Source organism: Bos taurus, chromosome 28 (assembly GCF_002263795.3).
Source record: "Bos taurus isolate L1 Dominette 01449 registration number 42190680 breed Hereford chromosome 28, ARS-UCD2.0, whole genome shotgun sequence".
Taxonomy (NCBI): domain Eukaryota; kingdom Metazoa; phylum Chordata; class Mammalia; order Artiodactyla; family Bovidae; genus Bos; species Bos taurus.
In genome coordinates, this window is record NC_037355.1 from 10,501,912 (window position 1) to 10,521,960 (window position 20,049).

Here is a 20,049-nt window from a genome sequence, read left to right on the forward strand (position 1 = left end):
GTGGAGGGTTGGGGAAGAGATGAATACAGATTTCTTTGAACTCCTTTCAAATAACATAATGGAAAGAGCACTTTCCTGGGTCTGATTTCCAGCCCTGCCACTAACATCCTTTACAACTAACAGTGGGCGAGCCATTGAACATCTTTGGGTCTATCACATGGAAATTATATAAAGCTCTAAGCCATGGATTATAGAAAATATTTCTCTAAAAATGATGTCTGTTCCATGTGCCCCATGAGCAGAGTATTGTTCTTCATCTTTGAAGAAACTGAGCCATAATAAGTCAAGTAACTCAACTGAAGTGCTCAGCTGCAAAGTGTTGGGAATCCAAACCCACAGGGCTGGAAACCAACCCCTCACATGCCACCACAGCACCATGTTGACCCCCTCGTTTTTTCTTTCACCCCAATGTAACTTGGACTGGGTGGTTTTTCTCCCCTCCTTTTATTCCAAGGTAACTTTTTTTCCCCTTAGAAAAATCATTCATGTTGTCTTTTTCTGCTTATGTATTTCCTACCTTGAATTAAATGTCTATAAATGACACATTATCCTCTAAATTCCACAGTCAAATATGGTACCTTTTTTTTTTAGTAAAGCATAGGAACACATTTAAAGGATTTATGATCTTCCCCTTTATGTCTTTCTTTCCTTTATGTCCTTCTTGAGTGCAACAATAATGTGTTTTATAAGAAGGCAGTCTTAAAACACTTGGAAGACAGTGTACAGTCAGGCAAGTCACAGGAGAAAACGGGACAGAGCAGAAGGAAACCATTAGTTGGCTGATTGCCACAGTTAATAACGTTACGGGGAGATTATCAATAAGGAATTTGTGGGAAAAAAATAGATTTGGGGCAAATTCCTCACAATGAATTAAACATGTTTGACTTGCAAATTAGCACTTGAAAACTCATTGGTGGGATTTTCTATACTTTATGACCATAAATCTCAATTGCTCTTTCTTCGCATGAACATACCATTTATCAATGCCAAGGTAACCAAAGGTTTCCCTGCTCTGTTGCTTCGTTTTTAAACCCCTTTTTGGATAGTGTGTGGCCTGGTAACTGCATGTATTTCTGCCCCCCACCCCAAGGAGATAACGCTACTGCCTTCGTAGGAGTATCCAGTGTGTAGATTTCCCAGAGTAGCTGTACATGGTCCTGTCCCTTAGGAGGATTAGCCAAGGGGCTGTAAATTTCATAATCATTTTCTGGTTGCTAAAGATTAAATCCTGTCTTTATTTAACACTAGGTTTAATCATCGATGCTTTTGGGGAACTAAGAGACCAACAGGAACAGGTCAAAGAAGACATGGAGGTAAGTCTGTTTCTCACTCTACATTTTTGTTGTGGACACTCTGTCTTCACTGCCTTTATCAAAGAATTATGGCAGTGGGAGGAAGGAGGAGGAACATGAAAAATGTGTAACTTCATTGGCCTGTTTTTGGTTCAGGCAATACATGTAGTTGAGCAAGGTGGTGGGCTCCAGATACATACAGACAGTAATATGGCAGCATCCACCCCTCCAGGAGTGGGAAGACCATCCATTCTAAATGACGGATTCATGGACAGATTAGTAAACAGGCAATCACAGAGCAGTGTGATGAGCACTTATAGGAGGAAACCCTGAGTACTGGGGTCCTTGAGGCTTGTGTCTCATTTCATCTTGGATAATCAGGGAAGTTCTTAAAAGAAGAGATGCACAAACGGAGGCCTGATGATTGCAGAGATGTGGATGTGAGAGAGCGCGCAGGATAGTTTAAGGAACCTTCTCACCCCCACTATGTGCCCCACTAGGCCCCCTGGATTCTGTGAGATGTCACTGCCTGAGGTTCTATATACCAAGACACTGGTTTTCGGGAATTTGATATGCAGATTTTTCCCTTGGAAGCATAATTGGTGCAGGATGAAGTATTACATTCTAATAATGGGACTAGCAAGGAAGGCCAACTAATTAAGAGCCTAAAAACGCATTTGAGAAATTTACAGTATAACTTACAAGCTAGGAAACAAGAAAAGGGTTTTAAGCAGGGCAGTGACGTGATCAGATTTACAATAAAAAAAATATCAATTAAAAAGGGAATGAAGGCATGACCAGGAACAGGGAAGCAGCTGTCAGCATTTTCTAGGTAGGAGATGATGAAGCTCTTGCTAAAGAAGTGCCACTGAGGAGGTGGGAACCAGATGGACTCAAGGAGCACTTTGGAGCTGGCATGAAAAGAACTTGGTGATTGGCCATATGCAGAGGATGAAGTTTGGAGCAAGCAGAAATGATACTGAGGTTCTGACATGAGCCTCTAGAAAGAAGCATGGTGGCTCAGTTAAACACAGAGTGACCAAGGGAGGTAACAGAGGAAGGGCAGGTTCCTGGGGAAAGCTGATAAGTGAGAACCTATTTATAGAAGAGACACTGAATGGTGTCCAAGACTGGACCTCTGAATGGAGCCTTTCTGTCATCAGCAGTTGTTGATCAGTAAAGCAAAGAGAATTATAAAATATCTTAATAATCTTGATTCTAGCATCTAGGGCATCATAAACATGCCTCTAGTGGTACAAAATAGCATCTAATTTGCAGGGATGATGAGCATCTGGAGCTGCATGAGGACAATCGTTATTGAATTCATTTGAGTTGATACATAGGCAGTGCTAATGGTAAAATGGAAAGCCTGCTTCTCCCTGGGTTTTGGGCCTGCAGATGGCAGACCTAGCAAGTGAAGAGAGAGATGGATGGGATGGGAGAAGCGGGGAGAGAAGGCATCCTATTTCTAGAGCAGATTGTCATCCCAGTACATGGCCCCTGGTTGTGTACTTGGCACGTGGTGGACCCTCTCTGACTTGTTGATTCTATACCTCATAGTTTGGTATTTGGTTTGGTGTCCTCCGCCCACCCAGCTTGGTCATCAGACATGGCTAGGATAGGTACCAATTTTGTTTTTCAACTGAGGACACATTTAGTCATGCCTAGCTAGAGCCAGTGTCATAAACTTGAGCCAGTGTCATAAACAAGAGTGATCACCAAGCCTGGGTGTGCTCACTCAGGCTGGAGAAAAAAAAGAAGACATTGCTTTTCAGCCATCATCACCCTGTACTCTTTCTGCCTCTGTTGCTTCTTGCTGCTGGTTCCTATGTCACTGAAATGCCACAGTAAGACATAGTTGTGGCAGCGGTTAAACTGGTATTCAAGTACTTGGTGCAGCCTTCTGGGATGATCTTCTTTGTAGACTGAGTAAATCAAGTAATTGCCCCCGAGTGGTGAGTTATGTTTTCCTTTCTCAACTCTGACCTTTGAATATTTGCCTTTGTCTTCTAGACCAAGTGCTTCATCTGTGGGATAGGCAATGATTACTTTGACACCGTGCCACATGGCTTTGAAACCCACACTTTACAGGAACACAACTTGGCCAATTATCTGTGAGTATACCTGACTCACTCCCCTACCCCTCCCGATACCCAGGAATCCCTCAACTCAGCAAGCTGGAGAAACTGGAGAGAGAACCCCTCTCATTACCACCGGCCTCAGACTTCTTATAAGCCTCCTGGAGGGAAACACCCACAGCTAGTGCTTCTTTTTCCTCAAGAGTAGGTTAACTTAGGAAATGAAGTTGCAATGCTCCACGTGAATGATACCTTCTAGAACATGAAATGAAAAGGTGGAAAGGATGCGCAGAATGTGTACCAAGCCTCTCAGAGAGCTTTGTCTGTGTTTCTTATTTCGAACAGGAATGTTCCGTCTGCTCCTTAGAGATATGTGAATCTTCATTTTTCTGTATTTTCTGAGAAAATACAGAGCGCTTTAGACACTATTGGAAAAACCCAGATAAAAGTTACATTTTTTTAATACATAGAAATTTAGCTATTACTCAAGACTAGCCAGAAACTGTACTTTGGTACAATATTAATTCTTAATCTGTTTCTAACCTGATTTTAATATCTAAAAGAAGAGATACAGAAGAGCATTGAAGTGGACTTTGGGATTCAAAAGTATGCAACATTAGACAAGTTATTTAACCTTTTTAATCCTTGATTTTCCAAATGAGTATCGCAGTTCCTGCCTCATAAGTGAATAAATAGGATATAGTTGCAGGCAGGGTCTGGCACTAAACCTGGCATAAAGCAGCTCCCGAGAAGTATAACTTGACCAGTGCATACATTTTAGCTCTTTTGAAAAAATATTTTAAAAGAAGATAAGCTTTTGGTCCCCATGGCATTTCTTGTTTCTTTTTCTTTTTTTTTTTTGCCCTGCGTGTTTGACACATTTCTATGCTCTGCCATAAAGAGTTAGCCCATAGCAAGATCAGAGGTATCTGTTTATGCTATTTCCATACAATCCATTTCTGATTACTCTCTCTGTATCTGTAGGTTTTTTCTGATGTATCTCATAAACAAAGATGAAACGGAGCACACAGGACAGGTACGTAAACACTGAGCTACATTATCTGAAAACATTGATAAAAGAATCTCTGCTTGCTGGAATAAACGTGTACATTAAACATTAATATCAGAATTACTCTCAGATATTGGTCATGGTATCTTAGCATAAAAATCCCTTTTGTTCTGGATGAATATACAAAGATTGCCATAGTAGAAAAAAGTAAAATTAGAATTGAACATTTATTAGCTGAAAATGCCGAGCTTGGGTTTTGATAATTATAATGTACTTGATTGCTTAATAAGATAGCAGATTATGTCAAGTGAACTTCATCCAACAGTATTACTGTGATTTGAAGATAATTGCATATCCTGGGACAAGATGGCAGAGAAGAAGGACCCTGAGCTCACTTCCTCTCAGGAGCACACCAAAATCACAACTAACTGCCAAACAACCACTGATGGAAAAGCCTGGAACCCACCAAAAAAGATATTCTGTGTCCAAAGACAAAGAAGAAACCACAGTAGTATAAAGGGGGCACTTGCAATATAATTAAATCCCATAACCCCTAGGTGGGCAACCCACATGGGAACTGGAGAACAATTGTATCATAGAAGTTCTCCCACAGGAGTGAGACTTCTGAGCTGATGTCAGGTTTCCTAGCCTGAGGGTCTGGCATCAGAAAGAAGAGCCCCCAGAGCACTTGACTTTGAAGGCCAGCAGGGACTGAGTGCAGGAGATCCAAAGAACTGGAAAAAACAGACACCATTGCTGGTGGGTGCACCCACGGTCTCATGTGCATCAGACCCCAGGCAAGAGCAGTGACTTCATCGGAGCCGGGGCCAGACCTACATGCTCGTTTTGGAGGGTCTCCTCAGGAGGCAGGAGAATATTAAAAGAAACAAGGGGAAACCAACAAATTACATAAAAGGGGTTCTATATAATAGTACTAACAGCTGATTTCTCAGCAGAAACTCTTCAGGCCAGAAGGGAGTGGTGTGATATATTGAAAGTGATGATAAGTAAAACCCTACAATCAAGAATACTCTACACAGAAAGGTTCTCATTCAGATTTGATGGAGAGAAACCAAAGCTTTACAGACAAGCAAAAACTAAAAGAATTCAGCACCACCAAACCAGCTTTATAATAGATGCTAAAAGAACTTCTCTAGGTGGAAAAGAAAAGGCCAAAACTAGAAACAAGAAAATTACAAAATGGGAAAGCTCACAAATAAGGCAAACATATAATAAAGGTAGGAAATACTTCTCACACATATAGGACATATAAGTCAGTAATTGTGGGAGGAAGAGAGTACAAATGCAGGATATTTGAAATTAAGAGATCAGCAATTTAATCAAGTATACACAAAGACTGCTATATCAAAATCCCATGCCAACTGCACATCAGAAATCTATAACTGATACACACACACAGAAAATAGAATCCAAACACAACACTAAAGATGATCATCAAATCAAAGAGAACGAAAGAGGAAAGGAAGAAAATAAACTCAAAACAATTAACAAATTAATAAAAATAAACTCAAAACAATTAACAAAGTGGTAATAAGAATGCCATATCAATGGGGCTTCCCAGGCGGCACTAGTGGTAAAGAACCCGCCTGCCAATGCAGGAGACATGAGAGACTCGGGTTCAATCCCTGGGATGGGAAGATCCCTTAGAGAAGGTAATGGCAACCCACTCTAGTATTCTTGCCTGGAGGATCCCACAGAGGAGCCTGGCAGGCTACAATCCATAGGGTTGCAAAGAATCTGACATGACTATAAATGGGTTAAATGCTCCAACCAAGACAGACTAGCTGAATGGATACAAAAACAAGATGCCTATATAGGGTGTCTACAAGAGACCCACTTGAGAAATTGGGACACATATAGACTGAAAATGAGGGGATGGAAAATGCCATGCAAATGAAAATCAAAAGAAAGCTGGAGTAGCAATACTTACATCAGACTAAATAGACTTTAAAATAGAGACTGTTACAAGAGACAAAGAATGACACTACCTATGATCAAGGGAACAATCGAGAAGATATAACAATTATAAATATCCGTGCACCCAACATGGGAGCACCTCAGTATAGAAGGTAAATGTTAACAGACATAAAAGGAGAAAATGGCAGTAAGACAATAATTGTAATATCCCACTTACATCAATTGACAGCTCATCCAGACCAAAAATCAATAAGGAAGCATAGGCCTTATATGAAATGTTAGACCAGATGTAGTTCATTGGTACTATGAGTATTTCATCCAAAAGCAGCAGAAAACACATTCTTTTTATGTGCACATGGAATATTCTCCAGGATAGATCACATTCTGTGCCACAAAGAAATTTGTGGCACAAATTTGGTAAATTTAAAAAAATTGAAATAGTATCAAGCATCTTTTCTGACAACAAGGTTATGAGATAAAAATAAATTATATGAATATAACTGTAAAAGACAAAAACACATGAAAACTAACAGTACTGTACTAAACAACCAATGGATCAAAGAAGGAATAAAAACATACTGGAGACAAATGAAAACAAGACAATCCAAAACCTAGGGGATGGAGCAGAAACAATTCTAAGAGGGAGGTTTATAGCAATAAAATCTTACCTCAGGAAACAAAAATCTGAAATAAGAACCTAGCATTATACCTAAAGCAACCCAAGGAAGAAGAACAGATGAACAATAAGTTAGAGGAAGGAAAGAAGTCATAATGACCAGAGCAGAATTTAATGAAAAAGAGATGATGAAAACAATAGCAAAAATCAATGAAACTAAAAGCTGCTTCATTGAGAAAATAAACAAAACTGATGAACCTTTAGGGAGATTCATCAAGAAAAAAAGGGAGAGAACTCAAATCAGTAAAATTAGAAATGAAAAAAGGAGAACTTATAACTGACACCATAGAAATACAAAGGATCACAAGAGACTACTACAAGCAACTTTACACCAATAAAATGTCCATTTAGAAGAAATGAACAAATTCTTAGAAAAGTAAAACCTTCCAAGCTTGGACTAGGAAGACATAGAAAATATGAACAGATAAGTCACAAGTACTGAAATTAAAACTGTGATTCAAAAACTTCTAATAAACAAAAGTCCAAGACAAGATGGCTTCACAGGCAAATTCTATCTAACATTTACAGAAGAGTTAATACCTATTCTTCTCAAACTATTCAAAAAAAAAAAAAAACTACATAGGAAGGAACAGTCCCAAGTGCCTTCTATAAGGACACAATCACCCTGATACCAAAACCATTCAAAGATAGAACAAAAAAGGAAATTACAGGCCAGTATCACTGATAACATAGATGCAAAAATTCTCAGCAAAACACTAGCAAACTGAATCCAACAATACATTAAAAGGATCATACACCATGATCAAAAGGGATTTATCCCAGTGATGCCAGAGGGTTTTCAGTATCCACAAAGCAGTCCGTGTGATACACTACATTAACAGATTTAAGAACAGAAACCATGTAATCATCTCAATAGATGTAGAAAAATCTTTTGACAAAATTCAACACTCATTTATGATAAAAAAAAAAAAACTCCCCAGAAAGTGGGCATAGGGGAAATGTACCTCAACATAATAAAGGCCGTATACGACAAACACAGCAAACATCATTCTCTGTGGTGAAAAACTAAGTATTTCCTCTAACATCATGAAGATAAGGATATCCACTCTCTCCACTTTTATTCAACATAGATTTGGAAGTCCTAGCCATGACAATCCAGAGGAGGCGATGGCACCCCACTCCAGTAGTCTCGCCTGGAAAATCCCATGAACACAGGAGCCTGGTAGGCTGCAGTCCATGGGGTCGCAAAGAGTCGGACACGACTGAGCGACTTCACTTTCACTTTTCACTTTCATGCATTGAAGAAGGAAATGGCACCCCACTCCAGTGTTCTTGCCTGGAGAATCCCAGAGACGGGGGAGCCTGGTGGGCTACAGTCTCTGGGGTCGCACAGAGTCGGACACAACTAAAGTGACTTAGCAGCAGCAGCAGCCATGGCAATCAGTGAAGAAAAAATAAATAAAATGAATCCAAATTGGAAAAGACATAAAACTGTTACTGTTTGCAGATGACCTGATACTATGCATAGAAAATTCCAAAGTTGCTTCCAGAAAACTACTAGAGCTCATCAATGAATTTGGTAAACTTGCAGGATACAAAATTAGTGCAAAGAAATCTATTGCAGTCTTATACACTAACAAAGAAAGGTAAGAAATAGAAATTAAGGAAACAGTCACATTTACCGTTACATCAAAAAGAATAAAATACCTAGGAATAAACCTACTTAAGAAGGTAAAAGAGCTGCATGCAGAAAACTATAAGATATTGATAAAAGACATTAAAGATGACTCAAACAGAGATATACCTTTTTCTTGGATTGGAAGAAGCAATATTGTGCAATTGACTGTACTACCCAGAGCAATCTTCAGATTCAGTGCAATCGCTATCTAATTACCAATAGCATTTTTCACAGAACTAGAAAAAAAAATGTTACAATTTGTATGGAAACACAGAAGACCCCCAAATAGCCAAAGCAATCTTGAAAAAGAAAAATGGAACTGGAAGAATCAGGCTCCCTGACTTCAGATTGTACTACAAATCGACAATAAACAGTGTGCGGCCGGTACAAAGGGCTTCCCTGGTGGCTCAGTGGTGAAGAATCTGCTTGCAATGCAGGAGACACGGGTTCAATCCCTGGGTCAGGAAGATCCCCTGGAGAAGGAAATGGCAACTCACTCCAGGATTCTTCCCTGGGAAATTCCATGGAAAGGGGAGCCTGGCAGGCATTCATGGGGTAGGTAGCAAAAGAATCAGATGCTACTGAGCACATGGAGCATATATAAAACTGACTCACTGTGCTGTACAGCAGAACCTAACAGAATATTGTAAATCAGCTATAATAAAGTTAAAGAATGTAAGACCAGAAACTATAAAACTCTTAGAGGAAAACATAAACAGAACACTCTTTGACATAAATTGCAGCAGATCCTTTCTGATCCACCTCCTAGAGTAATGAAAATAAAAACAAAAATAAACAAATGAGACCTAATTAAACACAAAACCTTTTGCACAGCAAAGAAAACTATAAACAAGATGGAAAGATAACTCTCAGAATGGGAGAAAACATTTGAAAACAAAGCAACTGACAAAGGATTAATCTCTAAAATATACAAGTGGCTCATTCAGCTCAATATATTTTTTTAAAAAACACCCAATCAAAAAATTGACATAAGACCTAAATAGACATTTCTCAAAGACATACAGATGGCCAGCAAACGCAAGAAAGGATGCTCAACATCACTAATTATTAGCGAAATGCAAATCAAAACTATGATGAGGCATAACCTCACACCAATCAGAATGGCCATCATCAAAAAAATCTATAAACAATAAATGATGGAGAGGGTGTAGGAAAAAGAGAACCCTCTTGCAGTGTTGGTGGGAATATAAATTGATACAGCCACTGTGGAGAACAGTATGGAGGCTCCTTAAAAACTAAAAGTAGAACTTCCATGTGACCCAGTAATCTCATTACTGGGCATATACCCAGAGAAAGCCATAATTCGGAAAGATACATGTACCCCAAATGTTCACTGCAGCACTATTTATAATAGACAGGACACCAAATGTCCATCAGCAGAGGAATGGATAAAGAAGATGTGGTAATGTATATACAGTGGAATATTACTCAGCCATAGAAAGGAATGAAACTGGGTCATTTGTAGAGACACGGATGGACCTAGAGACTGTCAATGCAGAGTAAGGTAAGTCAGAAAGAGAAGAACAAATACATATTAATGCATATATATGGAATCTGAAAAAAAAATGATATCAATGATCTTATTTACAAAGCCGAAATAGAGACACAGATACAGAGAATAAATATGGACACCAAAGGTGAAAGGGGGCGTAGGATGAATTGGGAGCTTGGGATTGACATATATACTCCACTGATCAGATCAGATCAGATCAGTCGCTCAGTCGTGTCCGACTCTTTGAGACCCCATGAATTACAGCACGCCAGGCCTCCCTGTCCATCACCAACTCCCGGAGTTCACTCAGACTCACGTCCATCGAGTCAGTGATGCCATCCAGCCATCTCATCCTCTATCCTCCCCTTCTCCTCTTGCCCTCAATCCCTCCCAGCATCAAAGTCTTTTCCAATGAATCAACTCTTCGCATGAGGTGGCCAAAGTACTGGAGTTTCAGCTTTAGCATCATTGCTTCCAAAGAACACCCAGGGCTGATCTCCTTCAGAATGGACTGGTTGGATCTCCTTGCAGTCCAAGGGACTCTCAAGAGTCTTCTCCAACACCACAGTTCAAAAGCATCAATTCTTCGGCGCTCAGCCTTCTTCACAGTCCAACTCTCACATCCATACATGACCACTGGAAAAACCATAGCCTTGACTAGACGAACCTTTGTTGGCAAAGTAATGTCTCTGCTTTTGAATATGCTATCTAGGTTGGTCATGACTTTCCTTCCAAGGAGTAAGCGTCTTTTAATTTCATGGGTGTAGTCACCATCTGCAGTGATTTTGGAGCCCAGAAAAATAAAGTCTGACACTGTTTCCACTGTTTCCCCATCTATTTCTCACTCCACTGATACTATGTATAAAATTAGTTAAATTAGTTATATCTAACGAAACCCTACTGTTTAGCAGAGGGAACTCCAGTCAGTGCTCTGTGGCAAATTAAATGGGAGGGAAATCCAAAAAAGAGGTATATATAGCTGATTCACTTTGCTGTACAGTAGAAACTAACACAACATTGTAAAGCAGCTATATTCCAATTAAAAAACAAAACACTATGCACCTATGCTCACCTAATCTATGACAAAGGAGGCAAAAATATACAGTGGAGAAAAGTCTCTTCAATAAGTGGTGCTGGGAAAACTGAACAGCTCCATGCAAAAGAATGAAATTAAAACTCTTTACCATTGAATGAAATTAAAACACCACACATAAAAATAAACTCAAAGTGGATTAAAAATCTACATGTAAGGCCAGATACTGTAAAAACCCTTAGAGGGAAACACAGGAACAACACTTGCTGACAAAAATCACAGAAAGCATTTTTTGGTCCTCCTCCTAGCGTAACAAAAATAAACAGGACCTAATTAATCTTAAAAGCTTTTGCACAGCAAAGGAAACCATAATAAAAATGAAAAGGTAACCCACAGAATGGGAAAAACTATTTGCAAATGAAGCAACTGACAAGGGAGTAATCTCCTAAATACACAAACAGCTCATGCTGCTGCTGCTGCTGCTAAGTTGCTTCAGTCGTGTCTGACTCTGTGCGACCCCATAGACGGCAGCCCACCAGGCTCCCCTGTCCCTGGGATTCAACTCATGAAGTTCAAACTAAAGGGAAAAAAGCCTAATCAAAAAATGGGTGGCAGATCTAAACAGACATTTCTCCAAAGAAAACATATAAGATGCCCACGAGGTTCTTGAAAACATGATCAACATCACTAATTAATAGAGAAATGCAAATCAAAACTACAACAAGGTATTACCTCACACCATTCGGAACAGCCATCAAAAAATCTTCAAATAACAAATGTGGGAGAGGGTGTTCAGAAATAGAACCCTCCTACACTGATGGGAATGTAAATTAGTATAGCCGTTGTACAGAACACTATGGATGTTTCTTTAAAAAACTAAAAATGCATCTACCGTATGATCCAGCAATCCATTGCCTGGGCACATATGCAGAGAAAACCTAACTCGAAAACATTCATGTACCCCAGTGTTCATTGCAGTACTGTCTCAATCATCAGGACATGGAAGCAGCCTAAATGTCCGTCTACAGAGGAATGGATAAAGGAGATGTGGTACATACATACAATGGAATATTACTCAGCTATTTAAAAAAATAATGAAATAATGACATTCGCAGCAATATGGATGGCCCTAAAGATTGTCATACTGAGTGAAGTATGCCAGAGAAAGACAAACATATGATATCACTTATATATGGAACCTAAAGAATGGTACAAATGAAAGTATTTACAAAATAGAAATACTATCACAAATGTAGAGAACAGTCTGCCTACCAAGTAGGGAGAAGGGGGGTGGGATAAATTGTGAGATTGGGATTGGGATTGATATATATACATTACTATAAATGAAATAGATAATCAACAAATACTGTATAGCACAGGGAAGTCTACCTGAAACTCTCTAATATACATGGGAAAGGAATCTAAGAAGAATGAATATATGTATATGTAAAATGAGAGCTTCCCCAGTGGCTCAGTGGTAAAGAGTCTGACTGCCAATGCAGGAGATGTAAGAGATACAGCTTCGATCCTGGATTGGGAAGATCCCCTAGAGGAGGAAATGGCAACCCACTCCAGTATTCTTGCTGGGATAATCCCATGGACAGAGGAGCCTGGCGGGCATTCACGGGGTAGCAAAAGAGTCAGATGCTACTGAGCACACAGAGCATATGTAAAACTGACTCACTTTGCTGTACAGCAGAATCTAACACAATCCTGTAAATCAGCTATAATAAAGAAAAATAAAAATTTCATAAAGACAAAAAATAAAAGGAAACAACTCCATTTACCATTGCATCAAAAAGAATAAAAGTAGCTAGGAATAAACCCACCTAAGGAGGCAAAGACCTTTATTCTAAAAACTATGAGATGCTGATGAAAGACAGATGACACAAACAGATGAAAAGATGTATCATGTTCTTGGATTGAAAGAATCAGTATTGTCAAAATGACTACACCACCCAAGGCAATCTACAGATTCAACGTAATCCCTCTGAAATTATCAGTGGCATTTTTCAAAGAACTAAAACAATAAAATGTTTAATTTGTGTGAAAACACAAAAGACCCTGCATAGTCAAAGCAATCTGGAGACAAAAAGATGGAATTCAAGGAACCAGACTCCCTGAGTTCAGATTATACTGCAAAGCTACAATAAAACAGTGCTACTGGTGCAAGAATAGAAATACAGACCAATGGAACAAGATAGAAAACACAGAGATAAACCCACATCAGATCAGATCAGTCGCTCAGTCGTGTCCGACTCTTTGTGACCCCATGAACTGCAGCACGCCAGGCCTCCCTGTCCATCACCAACTCCCGGAGTTCATGTCCATTGAGTCAGTGATGCCATCCAGCCATCTGATCCTCTGTCGTCTGCTTGTCCTCTTGTCCCCAATCCCTCCCAGCATCAGAGTCTTTTCCAATGAGTCCACATACCTATGGTCAATTAATCTACAGAAAGGCACTATACATAATGGAGAAAGACATTCTCTTCAATAAGTGGTGCTGGGAAAACTGGAGAGCTCCATGTCAAAGAATGAAATTAGAACATTAACACTACACACAAAAATAAACCTAAAATGGATTCAAAACCTAAATCTAAGACCTGACATTGTAAATCTCTAGGGGAGGAAATGGGCCAAACAATCTTTGATATAAATTGCAGCAATGTCTTTTTGGATCCGCTTCCTAGTGTAATGGAAGTAAAAACAAAAATAAATAAGTTGAATTTAATTAAATTTTTGGACAGCAGAGGATCCATAAACAAAATGAATAAATGACCTGTGGACTGGGAGAAAATATTTGCAAATGATGCAACCAGCAAGGGATTAATTTCCAAAAAACACAAACAGCTCATATACCTCAATATTATAAAAACAAACAACCCAATCAAAGAATGGGCAGAAGACCAAATAGACATTTCTCTAGAGAGGACATACAGATAGCCAAAAAGCACGTGAAAAATGCCCAACATGGCTAAGTATTAGAGAAATGCAAATCAATGATACCTCATTGGAGGTATCACCTCATACTGGTGAGAATGACTCTGATCAGAAAGTCTACAAATAATAAATGCTAGGAGGGCATGGAGACAAAGGAACCCTCCTTCACTGTTGTTGGGATTGTAAATGGGTCCAGCCACGATGGAGAACAGTATGGGGGTTTCTTAAAATACTAAAACTAGAGCTACTCTGTGATCCAGCAATTCTACTCCTGGGCATTATCTGGAGAGAACCATTCACTTGAAAAAATACATGCACCCCAGTGTTCATTACAGCACTATTTACAATAGCCAAGAATGAAAACAACCTTTGTATGTGTATCACACACATACAAACACAATGGAATATTACTCAGCCATAAAAAATGAAATAATGCCATCTGCAGCAACATGGATGAACCTAGAGATTATCATACTAAGTGAAGTCAGAAAGAAAAGAACAAATATCATATGGTATCTCTTAAATGTGGAATCTATAAAAATGATATAAATTTATATATAAAACAGAAATTGACCCACATACATAGAAAACATATCTATAGTTACCAAAGGGGGAGAGGGGTGAAGGATAAATTAGGAGTTCGGGATTAACATATACACACTGCTGCTGCTGCTGCTGCTAAGTCGCTTCAGTCGTGTCCGACTCTGTGTGACCCCATAGACGGAAGCCCACCAGGCTCCCCCACCCCTGGGATTCTCCAGGCAAGAACACTGGAGTGGGTTGCCATTTCCTTCTCCAATGCATGAAAGTGAAAAGTGAAAAGGAAGTCGCTGTCATGTCCGACTCTTAGCGACCCCATGGACTGCAGCCTACCAGGCTCCTCCATCCATGGGATTTTCCAGGCAAGAGTAAACATCTACACACTACCATATGTAAAACAATCAAAACTACTGTGCAGCACAGGGAACTATATACTCAATATTTTCTAATAACCTATAAGGGAAATGAATCTGGAAACAATACACAGACATATATATGCACACACGTATATGTGTGTGTGTGTAACTGAGTCACTTTGCTATTCACCTGAAACTGTCTCAACACTGTAAATCAACTATATTTCAAGTAAAAAAAAATAATAAAAAGAAATAATTGCATATGACATGTTTAAGGTTCTGATCAAGCTATTTGAAATTCTCCCTCTTCAAATATTCACCTCCTGTTGTTAATAGTTTGAATGGTGAAATTAATAATACTAATTTTAAGGAATTCTCAAAATCATATATCACAAATAGTTTTTTATCATTATTATGGTCAGGATGAAGATCCATTATTAGTAGAAACAACCTGGAGTATTTAGGCATCATCTAAATGAATCTGAGACTCTCTAGTTAATATAACTATATGTAATACACCATGATACTTTGTGATATATATAATAACAAATTTGAGTTTCTTTTTATCTTGTATTTTGTGGTAACACACAGATCCTAAGGAAAGACATGTTGTTAACACATTGCCTTTACTTTTACAGGAATCTTATGTTTGGAAGATGTATCAAGAAAGGTGCTGGGAATTTTTCCCAGCCGGAGACTGTTTCCGGAAACAGTATGAAGACCAGCTAAATTAATCTCAGTCCCAGATCACCTCCAAAAACCAAAACACACACACATGCACACACACACACTCTCTCTTTGTCTCTGTCCTTCTGTTTCTAGACTGTCTCTCTCTGTTCTCTTGGAAACATCTTGCTGATGTTGTGAACTGCCAGCGTTGGGAGCTGTGTTTCTGAAGACCTGACTCTGCTTTTCCCCCCACCTAGGGTATTTTCTTGAAGAATAATCTAAATTCATACACAGAAAAAATAGGAATTTTGAAAAGAAAAACATTCTGGAGATTCTCAATCATTATTATACAGACAGATTTCCTTCTGAGACTCCTGGAAATCTGCTTGCACTCTGGACATTCACAGGGAAGCGTGGCAGCCACACTCATTCAGCCTCTTTATTTCACCATCCGGAAAGGAACTCTCTAATGGTCACAGAGCACTGTAGCACTTAACAGATTGCTGTGGACACCAGTTACGAAGGGAAATAGTGCCTTACTATATGTGGGTTGAGCTATGCAGAAGATATGTGCATGAAAAAAAAAATTCTTTATTTTCTTTATGTCGACTTTTTTTCTTAGTTAGATTGACTTTTGTGAGGGTTTTTTTTGTTTGTTTTTCTTTCATGCTTTTCTTCGGTGGGGGAGGGTAAGAAAAGCAGTTTGTGTGCACCTTTTGAAAAAGACGGGTGGCCTGTCTCAGGACGAGAGGAGGTTCTTCTCATTCATCCAAATTCCCACTTCCCCTCCCCCTGTGCTCCTGCTCTTATTTTGGTAATGCTCTGATGCAATATTGCAACTTTATGAAATCTTTGTATGAAAACAAAAAGACTGCAAAAAATACACTTTCAAAAGAAATAATTTATTGCATGTTTATTATGCAAGTTTAAACAAACCAAGAAAACTTTCAGAAGCAAATTGATCCACGTGAGAGAATTTTCATGATAATTATATTCATAGTAATAAAGTGTTGTGGGCTTAATTGTGTATTTGGAGCCAGTGTCATCCACATATGATACATTATGAACTTGACAGTAGTTTTGGGTTTTTCTCTTTCTTTTCAGCCACCTGTGATCAGTTGTGGATTAAGGACTTCTTTTCAGGCCATTTTTTTAATCTCAAAGCTGAAGCAATATCCATTCAGGGATTTCACCAGTTGCATCAAAAAACATGGATGATAATATCAATCACTCCATTTTGAGTCCTTTTAAATGTGATGTGAATCTTTACAAATAAAAAGATTCAGAATGGAAGCAAGGTCATTTTGCAAATATTGGCGCTCTTTTATTACAAGTCTGCTTGTTAATTTTAGAATTGTAAAACTGCTCTGATTAAACTATTTAACTAACTTTCTCACCTTCTTCTTTTTCCATTTCACTTATAAACTGGGATTCATCCTAAAAGCCTTGAACTTTCAGTTGAGTGTGTCTAGGGCAATCTAAACACTGCCTTAAAGCCCATCATACTTCCCTGTAACTAAGCAGGTTCTCATCACATACGATTATGGAACCTCAGAGCTGTCTAGCATTTTGAATCACCTAGCCTCATCCCCATCATTTCTTTATTTTGGGGTCATCCAGATTTCTTAGAAATCACCAATGACAGAAAAATCAGTTCAGTTCAGTTGCACAGTCGTGTTCAATTCTTTGTGACCCCATGAACCATGGCACACCAGGCCTCCCTGTCCATCACCAACTCCTGGTGTCCACCCAAACCCATGTCCATTGAGTCAGTGATGCCATCCAACCATCTTATCCTCTGTCGTCCCCTTCTCCTCCTGCCCTCAATCTTTCCCTGCATCAGGGTCTTTTCAAATGAGTCAGCTCTTCGCATCAGGTGGCCAAAGTATTGGAGTTTCAGCTTCAACATCAGTCCTTCCAATGAACACCCAGGACTGATCTCCTTTAGGATGGACTGGTTGGATCTCCTTGCAGTCCAAGGGACTCTCAAGAGTCTTCTCCAGCACCACAGTTCAAAAGCATCAATTCTTCGGCACTCAGCTCTCTTCACAGTCCAACTCTCACTTCCATACATAACCACAGGAAAAACTATAGCCTTGACCTGACGGACCTTTGTTGACAAAGTCATGTCTCTGCTTTTCAATATGCTGTCTAGGTTGGTGATCACTTTCCTTCCAAGGAGTAAGTGTCTTTTAATTTCATGGTTGCAGTCACCAATCTGCAGTGATTTTGGAACCCAGAAAAATAAAGTCAGCCACTGTTTCCACTGTTTCCCCATCTATTTGCCATGAAGTGATGGGACTGGATGCCATCGTCTCCCAAGTTAGTTTAATTTTTATCCAGCTTTCTTTCATTTTAGACAGCTCTTCCTTGTTCAGGGCAAATTTGTTTCCACACTGTAACCAGGGATTCATTTTCTGTCTTAATCTGAAAGAGGACTGGCCCACAAGTTAGTGATGTATTCAACATTCAATTGTTCATTGAACATTTGCCGTGTAGGAAGCATGGTGCTGGGTATCAACTGTCATTTTTCAGCTCATTGGAGCTCTCATAGACATCAGAGCTATAGTACTTAGATTTTGCATTTCTTTTCTGATATTGTAAGGGAGGAAAACTTTGCCCTTCTTCCTTTCTAGGTTCTTTGGCTGTTACATTGACGTAAGACAGATTCACAGGAGAAAAAACAAACTTTGTATGTATATGAGCCTCACAAAAGACATGAAAGGCAGTTGAGGCTTATATACCTTCCTGAGCTCAGAAGGGGTGTGGAGGGGTCTGGGCTCTCAAAGGGAAAGAAACTAATTCACAGGAAAGTGGGAAGAGCAAATATTTGGTGCATAAATATTTGATAAACTATGGATTGTCACACTAGGTATAGGCAATGGGACACAAAGGGGACTGAACAAACGGGTCCTGCCAGGCTACCTCCAGCTTCCCACACCGGCCCACACTCTTTATAGTTATGCCTGGCGTCAGTTCTCTTCCTAGACCAGGTCTTCAATATGAATTCTTTTAGACTCTTAAGGGGAAGGTAAAAAAGCTCTTCCTGTGTATTCTGAGGCTTGGTTGACTTTAGCTCAAAGTAATTCACACATCAAAGTGACACATTCTGGAGAAGCTCATACTAAACCTCTCAGTAACATTTTCATTAAACAGAAGGAGTCAATTTGTACTGTCTCCATCCCCAATCCTGCTTAGGAGGTGACCCCATGTATTGAGGAATTTGGATAAAATAAATGACATCAGCTCTGTGAAACATCCAAGACCACGTTTCCTTTGCCACAAAACACTTCAGAGGAAGTACACGGTGGAGAGGAATAAATGTTTTTCTGGGATATAAAATCTGATAGATTCAGATCTTTTGTTTTTGCCTAAGTCAGTTTTACATGAAACAACAGTACAAGTGAGAGGTGAGTGAACAAATTCCTAGCCGTTACCTGGATACTGCAGATTCTTTTGCCTGGATTCTGCAGATTCTTGTAGATTCCCCTGGTTGACTGCTCCTGGCTTTAGAACCCTAGCAGGTGACAGACAAGTACTCAGGGAGAATCAGAGAAAGAGGCTAAATTCAGGAAACGAAGCTTCCTCCCACTAGTGGCCTCTTGGCATCAGTGTTGGAAGGAGAGGAGAGTAGTTGAGTCGTTCACTTTAGAAACTGTCACTGGTGGTGTCAGTGGCCTACCTTTAGAGGAGGGCATCTCTCTATTCCCTTCTCAAGGCCTCAAAGGGAGGGAGGGTGGCTTTTCTTCCTTAGCATTATTATTAATTCTCCCAGGAAATGTTGCATGAATTACAAACACACTGGGACTCTCTGTTTCTCTGATTAAACTCAGGGCTGCCTGACTCACACTCAAGAAATGTAATCTCTTTAGAAATTTTCAAATATTCAAAAAATAGCAAAGAGTGCTGTAATATCATACCTTCACATCTCCACTTCCACTCTCAACATTTTCTCCCTTTCCTATCTACTCCTCCCACCACTCTTTTTCTTTGGGAAACATCTCTTGATCCTACTCCATAAAATAAACAGTCGTAGTGCTAAAGCAAGCACTTAGCTAGCCACGAGCAGAGAATAGGGGACCATGGGCCAAAGGGCAGGAAACCCCACATCTTGTAAACAACAAGTATGCTTAGGTAGATGAAAAGCAGGAACTTCCAGAATGACAGGAAACCATACATTTTGGGGTGTGTGGCCTGTCCTGAGTGTCCTGAAGGCAGACAAAGAAAGGTAGGAAAAGGCAGGAATTTCTGGTGCCCAAATTCAACATTTTGTTCACTATGCCCTTATTACAATAAAATTAGCCTCGCAGATAAAAGGTTCCCATCATGCACCAATGCCATGACACTTCCGATCAAGGTCAAATAA

General features: G+C 39.5%; 1 protein-coding gene across 7 annotated transcripts in view; it reads left to right on the forward strand.

Annotated features, from left to right (window-relative positions):
* Window positions 1-17,072, forward strand: part of RYR2 (ryanodine receptor 2) — an 827,636-nt gene extending 810,564 nt beyond the window's left edge. For all 7 annotated transcript variants that reach the window (XM_059882653.1, XM_059882647.1, XM_059882648.1 and 4 more), the window contains 4 exons: window positions 1,249-1,313; window positions 3,306-3,406; window positions 4,355-4,406; window positions 15,653-17,072. In XM_059882653.1, coding sequence (XP_059738636.1) covers window positions 1,249-1,313; window positions 3,306-3,406; window positions 4,355-4,406; window positions 15,653-15,748 — 314 coding nt within the window. In that variant the 3' untranslated portion in view covers window positions 15,749-17,072. The remainder of the gene's footprint in view (window positions 1-1,248; window positions 1,314-3,305; window positions 3,407-4,354; window positions 4,407-15,652) is intronic.
* Window positions 17,073-20,049: the final 2,977 nt, after the last annotated feature.